Here is a 21,970-nt window from a genome sequence, read left to right on the forward strand (position 1 = left end):
TTCTATGTCCCCATTTTCTTCTGATGAATGCTGTTGCAGTGATGACTTGCAATTTCAGTGCCTGTTGGGAAGGTTATGATGCAGCCACAGGGTGGCTATACCTTGCAGGCACTTTGGTACATTTAGCCTGAAGGAGAAGTTTTTATCAGTCTAAAGAGCATGCTGTTTCTCCTGGTCGTTTTGGTGTTTTCACACAGTATCACAGTATCGTGCAAGTTGGAAGGGACCTTAGAGATCATCGAGTCCAACTCCCGGGATTTGAGCCCTCTGTGTAGCAGAGCAGCATTTCTGCCACTTACACCACAGGGTGTAAGTTTCCTTCAGTGCCCAGCAATTCTGTGTCCAGAACTGATGAGTCAGTATTACAGGAAATGTTTTTCTTCTCACACTGGTGAAAAGCAATTGCTTCATCTAACTCATGTGCTCTGTAGTAAGCCAGTGGAGGAGATGAAGGGCAGCAGGCACAAGTATCTCAGCTCTGGCTCTCTCCCCTTGGCAGGAGGTGCACCACGACAGACATAGTGCCCTGGGGCTACCCACAGTGCAGGATCCCCTTTCCCCTCTCTCTTTGCAGCTGGAGCTGTGGGGATGGAATAGACCTGCAGGGAGGCAGAACTGGGTCAGCATGGCTGAAAACCACAGCTGGTACAGCACAATGCCAGCTGAGGGGTGAGGGAGGTGACTGGAGAGGCAGACAGCAGGAGCCAGAGGGGAAAGAAGAGGGAAAGGGCTTCATGTCAGAGAGGAGTCTCTCTGGCAGGTTGTAACAGAACAGCCTCCTGCAGCTAGACAGGCATTCTTGTCCTGAGCTGTAGCCCTGCTGTGTGTCAATCCTGCTCCCTTTGAAAGCACTGCACCACAGCCCTGCGATCCCCGGTCTGGGCAAGGTGCAGTGGAGACCTGACACTGAGCTGGGTCTGGGAGCAGCAGGAAGCAGTCCACCAAAGGAGAGAGGGCGGAGGGTGATGGAGAGAAAGATACTGATGGAAGAAAGGAAGCTATGTGGAAACAAAGAAAAATCTGGCCAGCAAATAATGAGCATATGGAGAAGCATAGAGAACAAAATGAAAGAGGAAGAGGAGAAACACAAGGCAAGAATGACAAGTTACATTTCAGTGCTTGTAGCTGTTGCTGTGGAGACATTGACTACATTCCCCGTGGTGCCCAAAAAAAGGGCACACCCTCCTTGCCAAAATCCACATGGCAACAAAGCTGCTGAAGCCAGATGCTGCCAACATGCTTACCAGTAGTCTCAGAGATACTAATGTACCTCACTGCTGCCCAGAGGCACCCTTTGGAGTACAACAGAAGTGAACTTCAATAAGGTTTGCAGTTTGCTTTGTTTGATTGACCTTTTAAATGTTTCTGCATTTCAATGTTGCCTCCCCTGTTACCAGCTCTAAAGGAATTCAGATTCTGAGAGCTGTGTTCTACCATTGCTGAGCAAACCAAGCCTTACTTTCTCTCCCCTTATCCCCCCTTTCTCCCTCTCTTTCCTTTCCCTTTGCTTTTCTATTTTGTACCTGTCTCCCCAGTGCCCCGTGACAGCCTTGCCTGTGCTGCTTTTTTGCAAACGCTGGCTCAGCCTCCCTTCCGACCTTGTCTCTCCAGGCTGCTCAACCAGAGCCAGCATGGTGCAGCCCACAGACACACACCCTCCTAGACATGCCCCCCTTTCCCATACTACACTCTCTCTCCTCTCTCTCCACCACTCCCCTTCCAGTCCTGATACTGGCAACCTGTCTTCTCCCTTCACTCCCTGTCCCTCCCCTCCTCGCCCTGCAGTGCTCCCAGCCCTTGCTGCAGTGCGATACGTCACTCCCAGCCAAAGTACCCATGCAGGGCTGGGTTGGGCAGGAGCATGACTGTCTCCTTTGCTAAGGAAGAAATGCCATGAGAACGCAGAAGCTTCTGCAACTGAAACCTCCTGTCTGCTTCTAGCTATTTATTCAGTTACTTATTTAGCCTCAAAGACAAAACAATATTTCTGCCAACGTTTCAGTGAAGGCAACTGAACAGAAACCAGGGAGACAGAGAGAAAGCAGAGTTGGAAAATCTCAGACAGAGAAACTGGGAGAAAACACAGCTGGGGAAAAAAAAAAAAAAAAAAAAAGAAAAAAAAAAAAAAAAAAAAAAAAAAAAGAGGGGGGGAAAAAGACATGCACAGGAGAGAAACAAAGAAAGAAATATGGAGGTAAAGACAGGAAGAAAAAACATTAATTATAGGGGGAAAAATAAATAAATAAGTAGAAGGAAAAAAGGATGAAATTGGAAAGGGTATCTGAGATGGCAGGTGAGGAAGTGGAACTAAAGGATATAGTAAATAGCCAAAGGCTTGCTAATCAGGCTAGGTTGTTACAAAGAAATAGCATTTATAAACAGGCAAACCAAATGTGTCTTGATATCATTGCAAATATTCTGTACAGCTGCACGCAACTGAAATTCAGTACATTTTTATTCTGAGAACAATTACAAACAAGGAAATAATAAATGAATCATTGATTATTTTTTTTAACTACAAAGTGGGTCTTAGGGCAGCTGCATCAATGAAGAAAAGCAAAAAATATTACCAAATTGCTGTGGGTTAGTCACCTGTGTTGTTTTCTTTTTGCAGATATCTTGTTTACATTTGTGCAGAATGGTCTACTATTGGTGCTGTTTTAGCTGAGATTAGTTAAATTAGTGCAGTCCCTTTCCCTTTAAATGTATGCATATCAGATTAGGATGTTTTTATTAGCATCGTATGTCTTGGTTTCAGTCTGCTGCTGAAAAATCAGAATAGTGACTAGAAAATCTGAGTAACCTGGTCAAACCCTGCTATACCTATAGAAGAGACAGCAGTTTGTGTTTATTGTAGTTGCTGTAATGCCTAAAATCTTTGTTTGCTCAAATTCCCATAACGTCAATTGTGGAATAAAACATAACTGAGGATTTAAAAAAAAAATTAAATAAACCAGCCTTTACAGTCCCTGTGGAGAGATGGGAAACAGAGGGGTAAAAACCTGAAAGGTGGTGGTTCCTAATTTTTCATATATTATAAACTCTTACCAGTTTATCTGATGACAGGTAGCATCATTTGCATTTATTCTATACAGTGCAATTGCTGTTCTCCTTTCTTACCCCCTTCCAGCATCAGGGTAAGTACTGTCACTACTGACGCCAAAAAGGATTTGAATAGTTTGTGTATTTTGGATGTGGACAGATTTTTTCAAAAGCCTTAACAATAGAAATTTTTCTAGATGTTACAAAAAGCATGAAACCATCACACTTGTTCCCATCTCTGATTTTAAGAGCTTATAGGGGTATATTTTTCTTTTATTTATTTATTTATTTATTTATTTTTAACTCAGAAGTGTATAATCTGGGCATTGCTGGCTATTCTGCATTCATTGTATCTCATAGCAGCCAGTGTTCTCCCAGATTCCCACTACTGGAATCAGGAGGCTATATTAGTATCCCAGGACAGTATGTATCTCAGCGCCATTGCATTTGAACACTATGGTGGCCTGCTGAGTGTATGATTTCTGAAGCTGCTTTGCTTGGGGAGAAGGTTGGGCCAAACCCTGGCTTTGGCCTGCTAGAGGAAGTTAAACTGCCAAAATTTGTCCCATCTACTGCTAAACTAGAACTATTAAATGCCAATAAAATCGTACAAAAGTCTGAGCCTCAACTAAGGCCCCAAGTAATGATGAGAAAGCTCGGATGTGACTTAATCACCACCAGATTAGCCCTGGTGAGCAAGTTTAAAACATTCCTGCTTTCTAACAACTGCTTCATTTGCAGCCTGAGGATGATTTCACAACCTAGACTGGTTGTTGAGCAGAACCAGAATAACCACTTACAGTCTGGAGTCCTGAGTACACATATGTGTCAGTTTACAGAAACAGTTCAGGAGATGTTTCAAGAGAAGATCCTTTCCTCCTGCGGCTACAGAAACAGCTGGTTGTGGATGAGGTGTGAACAGGGCAGTGACTTCTTTAGCCAGCTCTAATTACTGCTCTCTAATGGGAGGATTCATCCTGCTAACATTGCTCCAGGGCTTGTGAAGCAATAAAAGGAGGAATCAATGTCTAAAACTGCTACTGTCACTTAACTTGTGGCCATTAGCGTATCTGTACTTAAAACTGGCACTGGTTTAATTAAAGATAATGTTTCTGTTTGATTCAAAATCTTGCAAGAGAGACTTGTGTGTTTGATGCAATTAAAGTGTTATATTTCTCCCTGGGAGAAGAGTTTTGGAGAAAGGACACTGAAAAGCCATTTTTGAGCTCAGCTGCATGAAGAAAGAGGAGTTCCCAAAGGAAACGTGAAGTAACCAGGAGAACATTGACCCTGAGACAGTATGAGGAACCAGAAAGGAAAGGTGTTTCTGGTAGTAGGGACTACAGAAAAAGCAGAAAATGGAATGCCGAAGCACAGCAAGGAAGAAGGAACATCCTGGCAACTCCTCACTGCAGGCTTGTTGGCCATGAAAAGCCTAAATAACAAGGACAAGTCACCAAACAGCCTATAGGTCGCTGATTGCCTATTCTCATTATTCACAAGTGTTGAAATAATTCAGAGGGGCTGAGCATGTAATAATTAGTTTCATGGACTCTCTTAGGGTATCATGTGACTGCAAGACAAACCTGCTTGTTTGGAAATAAAGGGATGAAGAATCCCTTATCCTTGTAGACACAAACAGCTTAAAATATGAGTGTCACTCAATAAAAGGTGTGGTGTCCCCCCTTCTACAGTGAGCTGGATATGAAGTCAGAGTTGAACCTCTTAAAAGTGGGGACAGATGGATCAAGCTTTGAGTTCATGCCTCCTTTCCACTGATGACCTCAGCTACACCAGTAAGACAGCTGCAGGATAGTTTCAGGTGTTAGATGTAGAGTCCATCAGAAACAAGAAGTCATCAGTGTGCATTCCAAGGAAATTCATTTCACTGGCCCCAGCTCAAATAACCACCAAGTACTACATTATTGAATGATACATTTGAACATCTTAGAGCTGTTCGCTAATTTCTTTTTACTCAGATGTAACTTACTGTGAGGATACACAAAGATCAGAGACAGACAGAGTGATTTTGTGTCTTATCCAAAATATCATGCTACCATTTCTATAGCATCTTCATGCCATACTTGAAACAAGTACTTGAAATAAGAGAACTTATTTCAGAATCATTGTCATTGCATCTGTTCTTGGGTAAACACATACAGGTGCTGGGGTCAGCTCAGTTTAGGGCACATGTTATGGATATCAACACATCTCCCTTATGAGTCATTAGTGCAACTATTTTGTTAAGTTTGCTAGTGTTCATTGATAGAAACCCCTGCCCTGCAATTTGTTTAGATTACAGAAACATTTAATTTGTTTAGATTACTGTGTCTCTGAAGCAAGCAGATAAGCAAGTTCTGCTGAATCTTTGCACTGAGGAAATACGAGGTCCTGATTGGAATTAGTCACTGAATATGTAACATATTTCTGTGAAACATCAGCATATGTAAAACATGTAGTATATATAAGCTGAAGATCTTTTGTGCAAGCCATGCACAGTAGAAGGATAGCCCCTATGCATCCAGCACTGATACTAAACACCTGCTTTCTAACGCTCTAGCCTGAGTCTTAAGTTTCCTGATTGACTGATTTATAGTATCAATTTACTGTAGCACATTTATCCTTCCCATCATTCTGTGGCACTGAGGCCTGACTTTTCAGAGGGCAGAATGTTTCACCTTGAGTCATCTGCCAGATTGCTGCAAATGTCCCCGAGGTACTTCTGTTGGAGGACAGCTGCATGAAAAGAATTAGATAGTAAAGTGGATTAGAAAGGAAGGTTTAAAATTATGTTAATTATTCTTATCTGCCAACACTGTGGGCTGTCTAGCCATTTTTGTGAATATCACAGAGCAGGGATGGGGGGAAAATAACAAAATTCCCTTAAATCAAAACGGTTGAAGAGTTGTGGGTCCAATGCAGTGGAAAATGGGAGAACTAAAAGAACATTCATGCCAGCTAAGGGCCTGCAGACACAGAACCACTTCCCAAGAACGTGCTTGGACTGCAAGAGAAAACGTGGCTTGCCACGCTCGTATGCTGCAGCTCCCTCCAGTGTCCGGAGAGAGTAAATACATCAGGATGCAGTCATTTACCTTCATTGCGGTCTGCCTGATGTATAAGATACTGAGCTGCATTCCTACGCCATGAGCATCCACCCATCCGCAACAAGCTCTAAAAACAGAGGGGTGCTTCTAACAACAGTCCCCTTAACATACACTGATCGGCCTAGAGAGAACACAATCCTCCAGTATGAAAAATGATTTAAAGCTCAAAAGTAACCTGCAGATACCTTGCTTAGGACCCGAGCTAAGTTCTGCTGTCTGTGCTATATAGTGATACATTGGTACATGCTAGACAACAACATATGGCATCAATGAAAGTTTTCAAATAAATGCATTTCAGAACTCACGCAGCCTTCATCTGCAAAAAGTAGGTCACTCCAAAAGTAATGCCTTCTATTTATTTCCATGGAAACTCCAACAAATACAAAGAGCACAATAACACTGTTTGATAGAGAAAATTCTCAGCTACAAAACATGCTTTTTCCTCTAGCTAATGAGCTGTTAAAGCTTCCAGTAGTTTATTTTGGTTGTTTAATCACGTTTTGGAATCTTGAGGGTACTGAGTTTTGGACAGTCCTTGCAAGTGAGACAGGTGGTATCTAGCTTCAGTGAAACAGTATCTAGCTGCACTTCACAACTGCCCTGCTGAGCAGGGTAATAAATGTCCAGTTTTTCCCGTTCCCCCTACCCATGTCCTGCTGCCGCCCACCACTTGTGTTTTTCATCTGAGACCTGGGAGACCCAGGAATAAGCAGGCAAGCAGTTACAGTCAGTTCTTGCAAGCACTGCCACAAGCTCTGCTCAGCTGCTCTTAGGTAAGAGGTGCTGGCTTCAGTTCTGTTGCATGAGGTAACATTTTGGGTCTCTTGTGGCAGCTAGGACATAGTAAGGATTTTCTTTTCCATTTATGCACTGTTCCTAGTTTGCAATTTGTTGAGAACAAGAGTAAGCCTTAAAGGCTGCATCTTTCCCTTGCAAAGTTCCCATCTTCCATTGCTGTAAAGGAAGGGAGCTTGGGCCATTCCCTAGCCTGGGAAGGCAGCAGGAGGCAGGAGATGTCAGGGCTGCTACTGGAAGGGCTGTGAGTCAGTGGGAACTTCAGTGGGACTACCTGTCTTGCTCCCTTCATTTGTAATATGCAGTGTGCTTGGAGGAGCAGCAGCATAAGGAATGAAGAATGGCATCAGTGAGGCCCACACCTCCTTCTTCACTTTTCCTTTTGCAGTCCGTTCATGTCTCCCCTCATTTTGCTACTTTTTCTCTTTTGCAAACATTTCCATGCTCCCCATCCTTTCCAGACTGGCCAGAACAGCAATGGTGCTACAGATCTGACCCCTGCCCAGCACCTGCTCTCTGTCCCCCTTGCACACAACCCCAGAACTGGGCAAGCCACACTGACAGCACCATTACCAGCCCCTTCCAAATCTCGATCTCCATTTCCCATCCCTATTCCTATCCTCATCTCCTATTCCATCGCCATTTCCACCCCCTTCCCTTTCATGATTCCCATCCCCAACCTCACCCCTTTCCCCAACCCTATCCCTCTCTCCAACCCTATCCCCATCCTACCCCAGTTTCTTTCCTCATCCCCTTCCCCATCCCATCCCTATATCCATCCCCATTCCCTTCCCCTCCCCATGTCCATCCTTATTAACAAATTCTCCCCCATGCCAATTCCTATCTCCACTGCCATCCCCACCCTATCCCCATCCACATCCCTACCCTCACACCCTGGGGTACTCCCATTCCACTTCTATGCCCATCCCCTTCCCTACCACTTCCCCATCCCCGCCCCATCCTCATCTCCATCCCTTTCACCATTTCATTATCAATCCTTGCTCCCCGTCCCTATCACATCCGCACCTCCATCCAATTCCCAACTCTCGCCCCCGTCCCGCTGCCGAGGACTGGGAACAAGAACACTCCTCCCGCTCCGGCGCGGGACGGCGATTGATGTCATCACTGTTTCTGCCAACTTGACGGCCTGGCTCCTATCTGAGAGCGGTGGGCGGGGGGATGGCGGCACTGAGCCTTCGCCTGAGCTCGCGCTGCCCTCTATCTCACGGCCGGGGCCACCTTGTGCTCGCCGTCACTCCGCACGCCCTTGCGCCACAGTGGGAACGTCCTTTCCCGTCCAGCTACCCGTCCCTCCGTCCCTATCCGCCCTGTTATCGTTCCACAGTGCGCCGACCCGTCCGCCGCTCTGGCTTCGGGTCCCGCTGGCTAACCGGTTTCGGATTTCTCCTGGCCAGCATCATTTGCAGCGCATGCCTGATAGGGCCGCCTATCTGGAATACTACAATCCTCAGGAACTTAGGGGGAGGCTAGAACCCATCCTGTCACCGTGGCGAGCCGAGCATGTCGTTTTGGAAAATATAGAGAGGGCTGCATATTGTCGGTGTACGAGGGCGAGACAGGGTAACGGTCAAAAAAGAGGATTGAGGGAACAACTGAGTGGGAAAACAGGGCTTCGTGTAGAAGAAAAGCGAGAGCGAAGGCACTGCATGGGAGGACAAAGCAAAATGGGAATGTGTAATGTTGGCACAAGAATCTGTCTCTGGTGCTGGGCCATCCTGGGGGAATGGGAGGAGCAGTTTCCCTTTGGAGTATAATAAACTCTGGAATGAGGGTGTGGGCTGCTGTTCCACACTACCCCCCCTCCCCCCTCATTCCAGCTGCATGATGACACCACATCCCACCATCTCACTGGCTTCTCCTTTTTCTTTTTTCTTTCTTTCTTTCTTTCTTCCCCCCCTCCTTCTATCCCCCTCAAAAAAAAAAAAAAAAAAAAAAAAAGTATTTTGAAGACAATCAAAAGTAGAGCATGTTCTGGGTGTGGTTGCATTCAATTTACCCAATAGCCAAAGTGAGGGGAACTGCTAAAGGAGAAAGACAGAACATCTGCTGCTGAAACAAGCCGAGTCCAAGGGCAGCAGTAAGTGATGGGAATCCTATGTATTCTCTTAAATCAGTGTTAAAATGGGAGAGAGAGGAAGCAGAAGATAACTTCTTTGCATGTTGGGGTTGCATGTGAAGGGGGCTTAGCAACCTGGATAGGAAAAGGGATGGAGGCTGAAACAAGGTGGAAAGAGGAAGAAGGCAGATGGAGTTTTACATTCAGTCCAAAATGTTTCAGAAATGTCTGGGAAACTGGTCAGATTAGGAGGGAGATGGGTGGGAGAGAGGCTAGGAAGAACAAATGGTCTTGAGGAGGCAGCAAGCAAAATTTCCAGGCTACAAGAGAGAATATCTCTGCTCACCTTTGATTTTCTTCTGACCCTTTTCTCCTCCTGTCCACAGGGATGAAGACCTCTGCAACCTTTACAGCACTGTGTCTCTTAGCTTTCTCCTTGTTCCCAGCTGGTGAGTCTGTACTCCAAGGGGAGGGTCTCTTCTCCACCCTGGCTGCATGGAGTGTCCTGCAGAGGCTAAAGTGTAGCGGACTAAGGAGAAAGACAGAGACGTGTAGAAGGATGGTGAAGGGGGAAGAATTGAACAGGAAATGAAAAGGTAGATACAGGGTTATAAGGAAACATTTAGGAACTAGGGATTTGTTCAGCCCCCCAAGTAAATAGTGAGACTCACAAGACAGAGATCCAAAGCTTGCACAACATGAATGTTTGAGTAAGCAGAACATCCAGGTCTGGAGTTTACAAGGAGAATTAGCTGTGTTTTATGCTATAGATTGTGCTACACTTCATATAGATGACAACCTGTATCTGCATGATCTGCAGAGCATTTCCCAATACTCCACAAAATGTATTCTGTCGAAAAGGTGAATGCCACCAGTGGTTACTGCCAGAGTGCCCCCACTTCTGCACAGGTCTTCTAGTTGCCAGTAAGCTTTGTCCATCTTTGTGTTGCTGTTTTGAAAACCTAGCTTTCACTTTGATTTTGGTTTTGTTCTGTTTTGTTGCTTTATCCTTTTGTTGGTGTATCTTTGGCAAAAATACAAGTGGGATCAAATTTCAAGAAGAAAATATAGGAGAGATCAGCATGAGACATGAGAGTCAGAATTCTCAGGACAGACAGCAAAAGATTAACTGCAGTGAGTGGAGAAATTTTCACCTCAGAATGACTGCACGTAAGAGACAGATTATTGCGCCTATTATATCCAAATCAAGTCATTCCAATCTACTTTCATCAGTACTCCCCTCACACTGTATGAGATGGCTTGAGATGGACTTCTTCTGTTGTTTGGTAACTGCATGGGGATTTCACTGGAGCTCAGCTTTGCTCCCAATAACACTTTTTTTTTTTTTTTTTTTTTCCTGTAAGCATGCACAGTTGTTATCTCAAAGAGGATGTCATGTTTGTGACTGTGAATTAGGAGGAAAGGCATCCAAGAGCTGGCTCCTGAAAGTAAAAGAAAAAGTCTGTAATGCACAGAAGACTTTAAATGAGGATTTCTTACTTTTCTGCATTTTGTTTTAGTATTAACTTGGACAATAACAGTAACCACCATCTGGTCTCTCATTATCTTTTTCAGTTTTGGTTCATCTACAGATTGGTGAGTTAGGGTTACAGTTTTCTCAGGCCTCAAGGATGAATTTACTGCAACCTGGACAATAAAATGCAAGCATGTGAATTGATTACCGGAACAAATACAAATTGAAGTAATTGAAAATCTATCTAGAAATTCACCTCTTTTGTCTGCTCTCCTTGTACTCTGAGGCTTTAGAACACTTGCATCCTGTCATTTTAGAACTGATCCAGTTTTCTAAGCATATTTCAGGGGGAAGTAAAACCTTGCAGTGTAGTAAAACTCGTCTTTTGAAAATTAAAAAAATGTTGTTACGTCAGAACCCAAGTCCTTGCTTTTTATCAGAAGCCATCCAGAAAGTGAAGATCGTTTGCCTATGTTTATTACCATTAAGAGACTAACCAGAACTGGAAAAGTGTGGGGCTCCACTACCCTGTGTATGTAAATCATATGTATCTGGCTCTCCCTGGATGAACAACAAGCAGCTGAGCCCTTGCTGGCAGCTGGGTGTGGAACAGAATAGTCCTTTTATGCCACAGAATATTATTAAATAGAAGTCCCAAGAGTCCTTCTGCAGTCTGCAAGTAATGGTTCTTGGAATGAGGAAGAACTGAGAATAAAACTCCAGACCAGATGGTCTTTACTGATGCAGTACTCCCATTAAGGGTAGAAAGCTAAAGGCTGAGTCCATAAGATGTAGCAGGATGTGCTGTGCTTTGGGCTGGTCCTGCACACATCCCTGCAGTGCCCCAGAGCACTGTCTTTTTCCTGCCAACTCTTTCCTTCAACCCATCCCCAAGTATGCAAACATTTTCCCTCTCCATCTCTAGCAGGAAATATTTTCATATTCCTGGCTGCTGGAGGAAGCAGCTCTTTCACCCCCTATGTTTGGATAAATGAGCAGTCTATTTCAGTTACTCCTCTGCCACACAGCACACGCAGTCAAGCCTTCCTGAGTGTGGAAAAGATCTTCCACTCTGCTCAGTATTCAGGGAGGATGATGAACCAGATAATTATCTACTAAAAGAGGCATGCAACCTGTTGCTTACCACACCAATGACACACCTTTGTGACCACAAGCAAACAATTTCTATGAGTCAGTTTCCTCTTTTTTTCTTTAAAATACAGATAGAGATTTTGACCAACCTCAGCAGGGAGGCAAGGAGAAATTTGTTATCAAAATACACCAAGGAGTGTTGCAGAAGTGCAAAATCAGGTAGATTTGGAGGTTTTTACAGTCTCATACTCTGCCCAGCCTTCAGTTCTGGTGGAAGCAGTGGATGGAGAATCAGGATTCACTGTATCTGAATGTCTTTAAAGAAGAAAAACAGCCAGCAGTGGGGCTGAGGCAAAGGGGAGAGCATTTCTCCCTTCAGCAGTGGGTGGTGTCTCCTGGGCAAACAAGCATCTCATAACAAACTTCATGAAGAATTCTAATAGAAATCGCTGTCCTTTCTTCACTCTCCTCTCCTTGCAGGCTGGTTTCCATGGATGGTCAATGGACAAGAACCGGAAAGTGTAACTGGTAAATATTACTGGCATGTTAATATACTGCTGATGTGACTTTGTTGTCCTATATAGCTACAGCCTGGTTAGTTGCAAATGGTGTTCTTTGCTTTAATTGCCTCTGACACTGTAACTTGTCTTTAATGGAAAGTTAAACCAGGCTTCTAAAATAACCTGCTAAATGTTATGTGCTCTTTACAAGTAATGTTGGAGTTTTGAACACTTTGCATGAAGTTATGTCAAAGGCTGTAAGATCACATTTCTTAAGCAGTGAGAAGCTGGGTCAACTTCACCACTGCTCAGGAAAATCCTGAGCAAAATGGTGTGTAAGTGTTATACTTTAGCTGCAAGACTGCTACAAAAGGATATTAAATGATTTTCACGCTGAATGTGTTGTTAGGGGTTTAATTGCTTTATCCCTTTGTACCTTACTTCTTCCATCTCTGTGACATAATAAGATAAAATAAATGTATATTTGCATCTTCTTTTAGCACTTAGAGGGACCACAAGAGCCTGACTTTTCTTCAAACTGAAGCAACTGACTAAGCTTTTAGACATTTCACAGCCATGACTCTTTTTGGAAAACAATCCAGAGGCCAATACAAAATATGTCAGCCAAGCTCCCCTTTCCTTCACACTTTGTCCCTCCATCACACCTACCTCAGCTTTGCCACCAGTTGCCCTTCAGAGAAACTTATCTGCTGATGAATCCATACAGTCTGGATTTCAGAGTCACCTTGCTCCTAACATGCAATGAGTACTCCTTGCTCCTAACATGCAGTGAGTACTCTAGCTGTCTGTCCTACTGCTTCAGGAGCCATCAGTGTCTTGGTTTTAAAAGACTTGTCTTCCAATCATGATGCCCACAGTGGCTGTATCTGAGAAATCAGACTATGAAACCCGAGTTCACAGAATCACAGAATCACAGAATTATAGGGGTTGGAAGGGAACTCTAGAGATCATCGAGTCCAACCCCCCTGCCAAAGCAGGCTCCCTACACCACGTCGCACAGGTAGGCGTCCAGGCGGGTCTTGAATATCTCCAGAGAAGGAGACTCCACCACCTCCCTGGGCAGCCTGTTCCAGTGCTCCGTCACCCTCACTGTAAAGAAGTTCTTGCGCACATTTGTGCGGAACTTCCTATGCTGAAGCTGAAGCTGGAGTTCAGTAAGAGTTTAGTGTCACATCATAGAATCATACATAGGTCACTCCAAAAGTAATGCCTCCTATTTATTTTCATAGAAAATCCAACATACAAAGAGGGCAATAGCACTGTTTGATAGAGAAAATTCTCAGCTACAAAACATGCTTTTTCTACATAGCTTACACTATTAGATATTCATTTTTACCAGTGATGAACAGGAGCTTGCATGCTGTACTCATAAAAATTTGCGTGGCTGTCAAGAGCATGGCTTTGTCTTTCACATCATTGTCACCACTGATGTGATGACTCCACCTACTGTCTCAGTTGTGCTAGCATTCACTGTTCACTCTCCAAAAACATTCAGCAAGTATCAATGAATATCAGTGGGTACAATTTTTTCCAACATGGAGGAATTCAATTACACACATTTGCTTCATTTGCACTTCCATGTCAGATGCCATTTTGCCAGAGTGCCCCTCTGGTGCCATCTGCCACATGACAACAAAATGTAGCAGAAGTTTGGTGGGAAGGTTCAGCCCCAACTGCCATGCCATCAACATTTGCCTCTGGTATTTTGGGCCACCATAATAAAGTAGGAGGCATTACTTTTGAAGCAGCCCCCTGGAATTGCTTGAGTTGGAAGGGACCTTTAAGGATTATCTAGTCCCACTCCCTTGTTCAAGGGACATCCGCAGCCAAACATGAACATGAAGAATTCCAATTCCAGTTGACTCACTGAGGAAAGCAGTGGATAAGGGTGGAATGAGTTCACTATGTTTATGTACCTACTGGATTGAATCTCACTGTCTCCTGAGCCTACCATACTAGTCAAGATCATTCCAGCTAGCTATAGTTTGTCATGTAAGGAACAACAAAAGTAAAGACAAACTCTCTCAGGACATAGAAGGGCCTAGGTGTCCAGGTGGACAACAGGTTGACCATGAGACAGGGTGCCCTTGTGGCCAAGAAGGTCAGTGCTATCCTGGGGTTTATTAAAAGGAATGTGTCCAGAAGATTGAGGGAGGTGATCCTTGCCCTCTACTCTGCTCTGGTGAGGCCACATCTGGAGTACTGTGTCCAGTTCTGGGCTACTCAGTTCAAGATAACTTAGAGATAATCTAGTGAAAGGCCACAAACATCATTAGGGAACTGGAGCATCTCCCTTAGGAGGAAAGGCTGGGAGACCTGGGTCTACTCAGCCTGGAGAAGACTGAGGGCAGATCTTATCAATGCTTATAAATATCTAATGGGTGGGAGTCAAGCAAATGAGGTCAGGCTCTTTTCAGTGCCCACTGACAGCACAAGGAGCAACGGGAACAACCTAGAACATAGAAAATTCCATGAGGACATGAGAAAAAACTTATTCACTTCAAGGTTTACAGAGCCCTGGAACAAGCAGCCCCAAATGGTTGAGGGGTTCCCTTCTCTGGAAATATTCAAAACCCACCTGGGTGCTTTTCTGTGTTAAGTGCTATAATTAACCTCTCCAGAGGTTCCTTCCAATCTCTTAAGATTTTGTGATTCTGTGACATTCTCTCTTTTACAGGTGATGTTCACACCAGCAATCTCATCAGCACCCCTGGTAAGTTCTTACCTCTCAGCAACTCCAGGCTTCTTTTTTCCCCTGTTCAACTTTATTCCCACTTACATAGTCCCAGATGATAAGAAGACCCTCTTCCCCACCTTTGACATCTGAAAGCTCTCTTCCAGAATTTATGGCACTCAGCAAGTTTTCTCTGTGCACCATGCAGGGAAGTGAATCAAGGTAGCTAATGATCCAAGGAATTGCTGATTTCACCTGGTGCACTCAGAACTGTCTGAAGTTGATTTCACTGTAAGAAGCCATGAAATCTGAACCTTACACAGCTTGAGCTTCCAGAGGAAGTTGTAGGAAGAAAGTGAGTGACAAGGGAGAGAAGTTGGCGAGGTTCACCTGTCCTTCCTGCCGTACCTGTAGCTAATGTCACTGGGGAGTGGCAAGATATAGGTGAACAATACGATAAATGGCGGCGCTTCAGATGAGCACTTACTCAGGCATACCTTACCTGCGGCCTGGTATTGCTTGCCCTGTGGTTCACCCCCTGGTGGCGGCTCTTCCCCTTGGAGTGGCCGGGTGTGCACTTGTCGCTCTCAACAATCAAACATCGGTATATGATTGGCACTGTCTGGGCTGAAATTAGGGCACGGTGAGAGCGCAGCTCAGTGCTGACTCAAGTTCATGCAAATAATGTTCTGCATTTTGATACACTGCCTAAACACAGTCCTGTGAACGGTGAGAAATACATGGCCATGCTTTTCATTAGACCTTTATAAAACCTCTCTTAACAGAGAAACAGAGAAAAATATCCCTTGCTCACAGTCATTCTTTAGTCATGTCGTCACTTTTGGCAGTACGCACATTTGTGATCAACTGCTGTCAAGGATGAAAAACAGGAAGAGTAAAACTTAACTAAAAATCTCTGATGAGCACTTTGATAATTCATAAAGAATTGCAGCCAGTGCCATTGAGCCAGAGTGATACATTAGTCTGACAAAAACAAGGTCAAATATCCCACTGGCTTCATGTTTTTGTTATCCTCTCTATAGTATATATTTTACAAGGGCTGTTCTGAATGTAATGCCTGCTGTTTTATTATGTTGGCCTGTTACATCATAGGTGGATGCTGGTGATACAGCAGTGGAAGTTGAACCTTTCCACCAATATTGTTACATTTCTGTTATATTTTATTATATATTATTATATTATGTTATATTAGTGTGTGCCCCCTGTGGCGCAAGGTGGAAGAACTGCTGCTTGCAACTCCGGGGGCCCGGGTTCGAATCCCCCCTGTGGTGCAAGTGTTAGAACTGCCGTGCTGCTACACAGAGGGCTCGAATCCCAGGGGTTGGACTTGATGATCTCTAAGGTCCCTTCCAACTCGCACGATACTATGATACTATGATGATGATATTTTGTTGCCGTGCAACAGATGGCAGCAGAGGGGCAGTCTGACAAAACGCTTCTGACACTGATGTGCATAAGGTGATTGCAACATATTTGAATCTCACATTCTGCCTGTGAGACTGGACAGTCTGTAGGAGGATAGATAAATGCATTCTCTGTCCGCAACAAAGTGATTGTGGCTAACCTGCTTCTGAACCTGAAAAGGCTAAATATGAGGCCTTGACAGAAAAATTTTCTTTCAAAATACTTACTGTGGAGGGATCAAGAAGAAACTCTTCAGAGAGGATGTGCCATGGAATCCATCTCTGCCCTGTGGCATCCCATCAACTGGAGAAAACCCAGCATAATCACAGAAGCCTGCTATTAATCTGACAAGTCAGATTGTTGATGATACTATGAACAGCATGTGTGATGTCTACAAGTCAGTAGAGATGAGCCATTGGCAGAACTGAGGGAGGGAGGAAGAGGCTGAAATCTCAGATCTTTCAGAACACCCTCTCTTTTTCCAGCTGCAGCTGTAACACCACCTGTTATTCTCAGTCCTGGTGAGTTTATTGTCAATTCACAGCTGAGTGTTGCAGACTCATCTTCCCTTTCCTCACTCTATCCCTTGAACACTTAGAATTCCACGTTCTCTGAAAGTTCCTAACTGGACCCCCAGTGCCCAGGAGACTCCTTTTCTTTATGTCCGTGTATATCATCTGTGCTTCTGATTGACACAGGGAGTGTGCAGGAGCTTTCTATTACCACTGATGAAAACTTGCACCTGGCAAGTCTGAGCCCCTTTCCAGTTTGTCACTGGGTAAACAACAAAATGTACTGTTTTACTGTGGTACAGGTGGATTGGTTTATGACAGGGAACAATAAAACCAACCTCCTGTCCTGGGCATTAAAGAACCTGCTGGTCCAGCTACTAGGAGCCAGTCACAGGCTTCTTCGCTTGTCTAAATGGATGGCAATTACAGCAGTGTGTACTCAAGCTTTTGAATTATAAGTCAGAATGCCTTTTACAGTGTGATTTTGAACAGTAGTGTTTATGGTAAAGCCTGGATGGATTTTTACCATTGTTGGCTTGATAGCTGACACTAGATTCACACTGGGTTTGTACTTGTTTTTTACTTTGTGCAAGTAACAAAGAAATTCTTTTTTCACATCAGAAGTTACAAAAGAGGGCTTCTAAAAGAGCTTTCCAGGTTTTTGTTTTGAATAAGCCAATGTCAAGGAAGAAATAATAGTAAGGCACACTAATTTCACTACCTTTCTGTCTTTCAGTTCAGTCTGACAGTGAAACTACAACAGCTTCATCAGGTATGTTTGCTGCCTGCACCTACTCACTAACCCACTTTCAGCCACCTTGTTACCTCTCCAAGTGGATGCTGGCTGAGCACCAAACTTTGTCTCCTGAGAGCTGCTGGAAAATTCACTTCATCCTGTTCCTTGCATTAAGAGTACTGGATGATGGCTGTAGTAGAAATGGAAATCTTTCACTGGGTGGCTTACCCAGGGTGGGAAGAATTGGCAGATCACAAGACCAGGCATGCTGAGTGATATTTCAGAAGGAAATTTAAGAAAACTCATCATAGTTAACCCCAACGATGGGGCTGATTGACCAGGTTTGTATCTCAAAGTGCAAGACTGTAGAACTATTAGAAACATGTTAAATGAGCAACTACAATTCATGTTTTGTTTATTTGTATCTGCCCACTTCAAAGAATCCTTCCATGTCAAGGATTCCCAGTAGGATTGTTTTGTACTTCATTCTCCCTTACTTTTATCTTATGAGGCAAGGTGACCAGAATATTTGCTTTATTTTTCTTTTCTCTAAAACATTCCCAACTCTTACATGAGAATGGAAAATAGATGCTCGCAGCTTTCGCTAGAAGCCTGGAAGACAGTGCTTAGTAAAACAATATGCGACCAGAATGCATACACCTGCCAGTGATGCTGGATTGAACCTCTGTGTGTTACGTGTGTTCTCAGATTGTCGTGAGGAGCAGTTCCCTTGCACACGCCTGTACTCTGTTCACAAACCAGTAAAGCAGTGTATCAGCTACCTCTGTGTTACCAGGTAAGAAAATAGTAATCTCCAAGAAAAGCTCTAAAAGCCCTCCAGAAATGGCATATCCAGTTCAGCAATTGTTTCCTTTGTAAGCTGCACCTTCCTTCAAGGAACCATCCTACCCTCAGAGCTGCCTTTTAAAAGTGATTAATTAAAACAGCATAATATCCATTATCTGAGCAGCACAAAGGAGCTACTATGTGGCCTGTATTGTAATCCTTGTGTAAGTCACTTACATACCATTACACTTACATACCGTGAAGACTTGACAAAGGTTCTTTTTTTTTTTCCTTTTTTGTTCTTTTGACAATATCCTTATTCTGGACTGATTATTCCAAAAAGATTTAGGATTTTCCTCCTTATCATGAATATAAGCATGAGTTTGTGTTTATTGCCTATCTCTTTGTTGTTTCTTTTTATTCCTGTGCTTTTCTCTGTTGTCCTTGGTATTCTCCTGGTGATCCCACAGTGTGCGTCGCATGTACGTAATAAACAAGGAGGTGTGCTCTCGCATTGTCTGCAAGGAAAATGAGGTCATGCAAGGTGAGTTACAGTACAAGATAGCCTAGGGGAGGGAACAGAAGAATAACTGCAGCCATCTGATACTATCTCTAAACTAACATTTCCCAGCCCCAATCCACATGTAGTGTGTTCCCAAGACTAATTTTGGGGGAACTCTAATGCAGTGCAGGCTTGCATCCAGTACACTTGCCATGAAGAGCACTGGGAGGCAGATATTATACTACCAAAAATTCTGAGAGCTCTTAGTTGTGTCTTAAATTTTCTTGGTTTTCATATACCCTGCTAACCCCAGTGAATTCTTTACTCAGACACTCAGACTCACATTCCTTTGAGGTTAAAGAGTAACTCTCAGTATTACTATTCATAAATTAAAAAAAAAAAAAAAAGAGAGAGAGAGAGAGAGAGAGAGAGATCCGATCTAGATTTCTTATGTAGTCTTTGCTGTTGCAGCAAAAGATGTGTGATTTTTATATATATTATACATTAATAAAGTCAGGAAAAAAAAATGAAAAAAAATGAAAAAAAAAACCAAACAACAAAACCCTAAGGTTTTATTCACTTGCCTCCTGTATACAAGGATTCAGCAGTTATAAGTTTCTGCAGACACAGTGAAGGATATAGTCCTAAATGTTCTGGTAGTGACATATTTGAAGGAAGCTTTGATTATCTGTCAGCATGTATTAATCTGCTTTGTCTTCAGATGAGATCTGTCGCCAGCTGGCTGGCCTTCCTTCTCGACGTCTCCGTCGATCTGGGCAGTTCCCACATCTCCATCTCCCTTGCAAACAGATCCTGGAGCAGCAGCGCAGGAGGCCTGATGCTCTGTGAGCTACCAAAAGTAGAAGAGAAAAAAGAAGAGGGAGAAATCATCATTCCCTGTCCACAACCCAAGACAAGTCCTTCTTTCTTGTGATTCCTCCACCATTTCCTTGCTTCTCTGCCTTCTCCCACATACTCTTCTTCAGGTGCTGCAGTGCACATAGTTCCCTATCTGTCGTGGTGGCTGCAATTGTCTTCTAAACCTGTTGCTGAGGATGTGGGATGCTCCCCTTTTCTCTCAGTTCCTATTTGGCAGGCTTGTTTCCCAGAGGTCCTTGTATCTGTATCTGTGTATCTCTTCAGAGAAACATGAATGAAGATGGGGTGTCCTCTCCAATGGTAGAAATGCCCTAAGTTGTGTCTCATGTGGAAGAATGCAAGACTTTATACACAACGCTTTATGCCCTGGCCTAGGTTTCATGCATGACATGAGTACGAGTTCTGATACGCTTAGTCATACTGTCCCTCTCCAGTCCTCCACAGCTACTGAGTTTGCTCTGTCTGCTGGACTCAGAGAAGTGACAGAACTGGGAGATGAGCTGTCCTCCACCCAAGGCAAACCTTATTGTCCCTGTATGGCAGCAGATGATTCATAAATACCTCTGGGAAATTCTTCATTACAAGCCCATTGCCTCCCTCACATGTATACTACCAAAAGGAAGAATTCTGGATTTAACATGGCATTATGCTTTTCTCAAGAAGATTGTGTCCTCAAGAAGAGAGACCTCTCTCCTCATCTCTCCTTTTCTCTCCTCTCCTCTGCTCTTCCCTTTCCACTGAAGAAAACTCTTGATACCCATTTCAGGCAAGTTTCAGGAAACATGAAGTATGGCTACTTCTGTTCCTAAGCCCAAGACAGCCCAAAAAACATGTGTGTCCTTAAAGAACTGGAGACTTACTTCTTCTGGGGTGAAGGACAGGGCAAGAGACAATGAATTAACTTGTCCTGATGACTGGTTTTATCTAGTTATAGCTACACTCACCAGTTGCTGAGTCCACTTTCACTATCTTCACTTGAGTTCCTACCTCCTGACCTGCTGTCTTCTGCACAGAAAGGAGTCACAAACTGGAATGATATGTGGTAGAAGAATCATTATCTGGGATCCTCGGGTTTTCCTGCAGGTTCTCTGTGTGCTGTATTGCACAGAACCAGGTGATAGTGGGGAGGTAGGTATATCTCTATGAGCATAGAGGCAGGCCAACCTTGGGAAAATAATTTACTCTGGCAGCACTGGATGTCTGTTGGCTGCTACAGAACCTCACTTTCCAGATGCACAAAAAACATTTCCAGGTATATATATGGTCAGTGTTCTGAAATTGGATAGGGGAAGTGGTGAAGAGCTGTCTGAAGAGTCTTGATCACTCTTTGTGACTTTTGGTAGCATGAGAACTGTTCTGTAGAGCATCTTATCTCAGCATCTGTGTCACTGCAGCAGATCATCTCTGAGCTGTTCCTAACTCTAACAGATAGTTTGCTACAGCATGTATTCACACTCGCAACATAAAGTACTCTACTACTGAACTGAGTACCATTCAGCCTGACAGGAACAGTGGTCTGCTGAACAACCAGAGTAACACAATATAAATTTTCTGTGCAGAGGCAGAATTCTCAGAAAATTGAGGAGAAAAAAATGCAAGAGCCTCTCCACAATACTTGGATTTCTGCGGTATGCACATAAAAGCTGCATTTCATCCTCCATGTATGGAAGGACAACCTGCAGAAGCATGTTTGTTCTACATAAGGTCAAAACTGGCTAAATAGCTTAAATCAGCTAAATCTCTAAATGTTCATCCATTTTATAAGACAAAGAATTTCAAGTTATGCAGTAACTGCATATATATACATAAGGGCATAGCCCTCATGTATGATGCTCTTCTTGAGTACTCCAGGCTGAAGAGATGAGGGATGGAGGTGGAAATTATACTGAGTGCACGTTTCTGTAGAGAGAAGGGCACCAAGAACTTTATATCAAAGCTAATCAAGTAATTTGCAGTCACTGACTTCTATGCTGGGATGCCTATGAAGACACCTCCTCGTGTCCTGCCACCCTGTAGGATGGAAATGAGAAGTTAGAAGGAGCTCTTGGAAATTGGAATAGGGCAAGTCTCCACCCTGTATTTAGAGTTGAATATAAACTGATATATAGATATATAGATATATAACTGCATAACATATCTGCTGTACAGTATATAAAAATATTCATACAATTTGGGGAACAGTTGGAAATCTTTCTGTTGCTTGCTTTCAGCAGGTATAGGAAGAGGTGCTCCTCCCCAGGAAAACACTGTTTTAATGCTTGAGTCCATATAATACACAGAAAACATTAAAAGAAATTTTATTTTCTGTTTTTCTTGGCAAATCTCATGCGTCTGAGTTTATTTGTGTC

At 43.6% G+C, this 21,970-nt stretch overlaps 1 protein-coding gene across 4 annotated transcripts; it reads left to right on the forward strand.

The window, feature by feature from the left end:
• The first annotated feature begins 1,194 nt into the window (after positions 1-1,194).
• Positions 1,195-21,940, forward strand: MFAP5 (microfibril associated protein 5). Of its 4 annotated transcripts, none has more exons than XM_072336271.1 (9): positions 1,195-1,325; positions 9,408-9,470; positions 12,068-12,115; positions 14,786-14,821; positions 16,693-16,728; positions 17,456-17,491; positions 18,164-18,251; positions 18,712-18,785; positions 19,465-21,940. In XM_072336271.1, exons 2-9 carry the CDS (start codon positions 9,410-9,412, stop codon positions 19,590-19,592), a joined length of 507 nt encoding a protein of 168 aa, XP_072192372.1. In that variant the 5' UTR covers positions 1,195-1,325; positions 9,408-9,409; the 3' UTR covers positions 19,593-21,940. The 4 variants fall into 4 exon arrangements, with proteins under 4 accessions (XP_072192372.1, XP_072192388.1, XP_072192365.1 ...); XM_072336264.1 differs by lacking the exon at positions 1,195-1,325 and adding an exon at positions 8,920-9,042; XM_072336287.1 differs by lacking the exon at positions 16,693-16,728.
• The last annotated feature ends 30 nt before the right edge of the window (positions 21,941-21,970 follow it).

The sequence above is a fragment of the Excalfactoria chinensis genome, chromosome 1, assembly GCF_039878825.1.
Source record: "Excalfactoria chinensis isolate bCotChi1 chromosome 1, bCotChi1.hap2, whole genome shotgun sequence".
Taxonomy (NCBI): domain Eukaryota; kingdom Metazoa; phylum Chordata; class Aves; order Galliformes; family Phasianidae; genus Excalfactoria; species Excalfactoria chinensis.

Excerpts from the sequence above, each read along its gene's own strand:
- MFAP5 (XM_072336271.1), top strand. The coding sequence starts at position 9,410 with ATGAAGACCTCTGCAACCTTTACAGCACTGTGTCTCTTAGCTTTCTCC. Across the intron at positions 16,729-17,455 it reads ACCTGTTATTCTCAGTCCTG|TTCAGTCTGACAGTGAAACT; the intron begins GTGAGTTTATTG and ends TCTGTCTTTCAG. Across the intron at positions 18,786-19,464 it reads GGAAAATGAGGTCATGCAAG|ATGAGATCTGTCGCCAGCTG; the intron begins GTGAGTTACAGT and ends CTTTGTCTTCAG.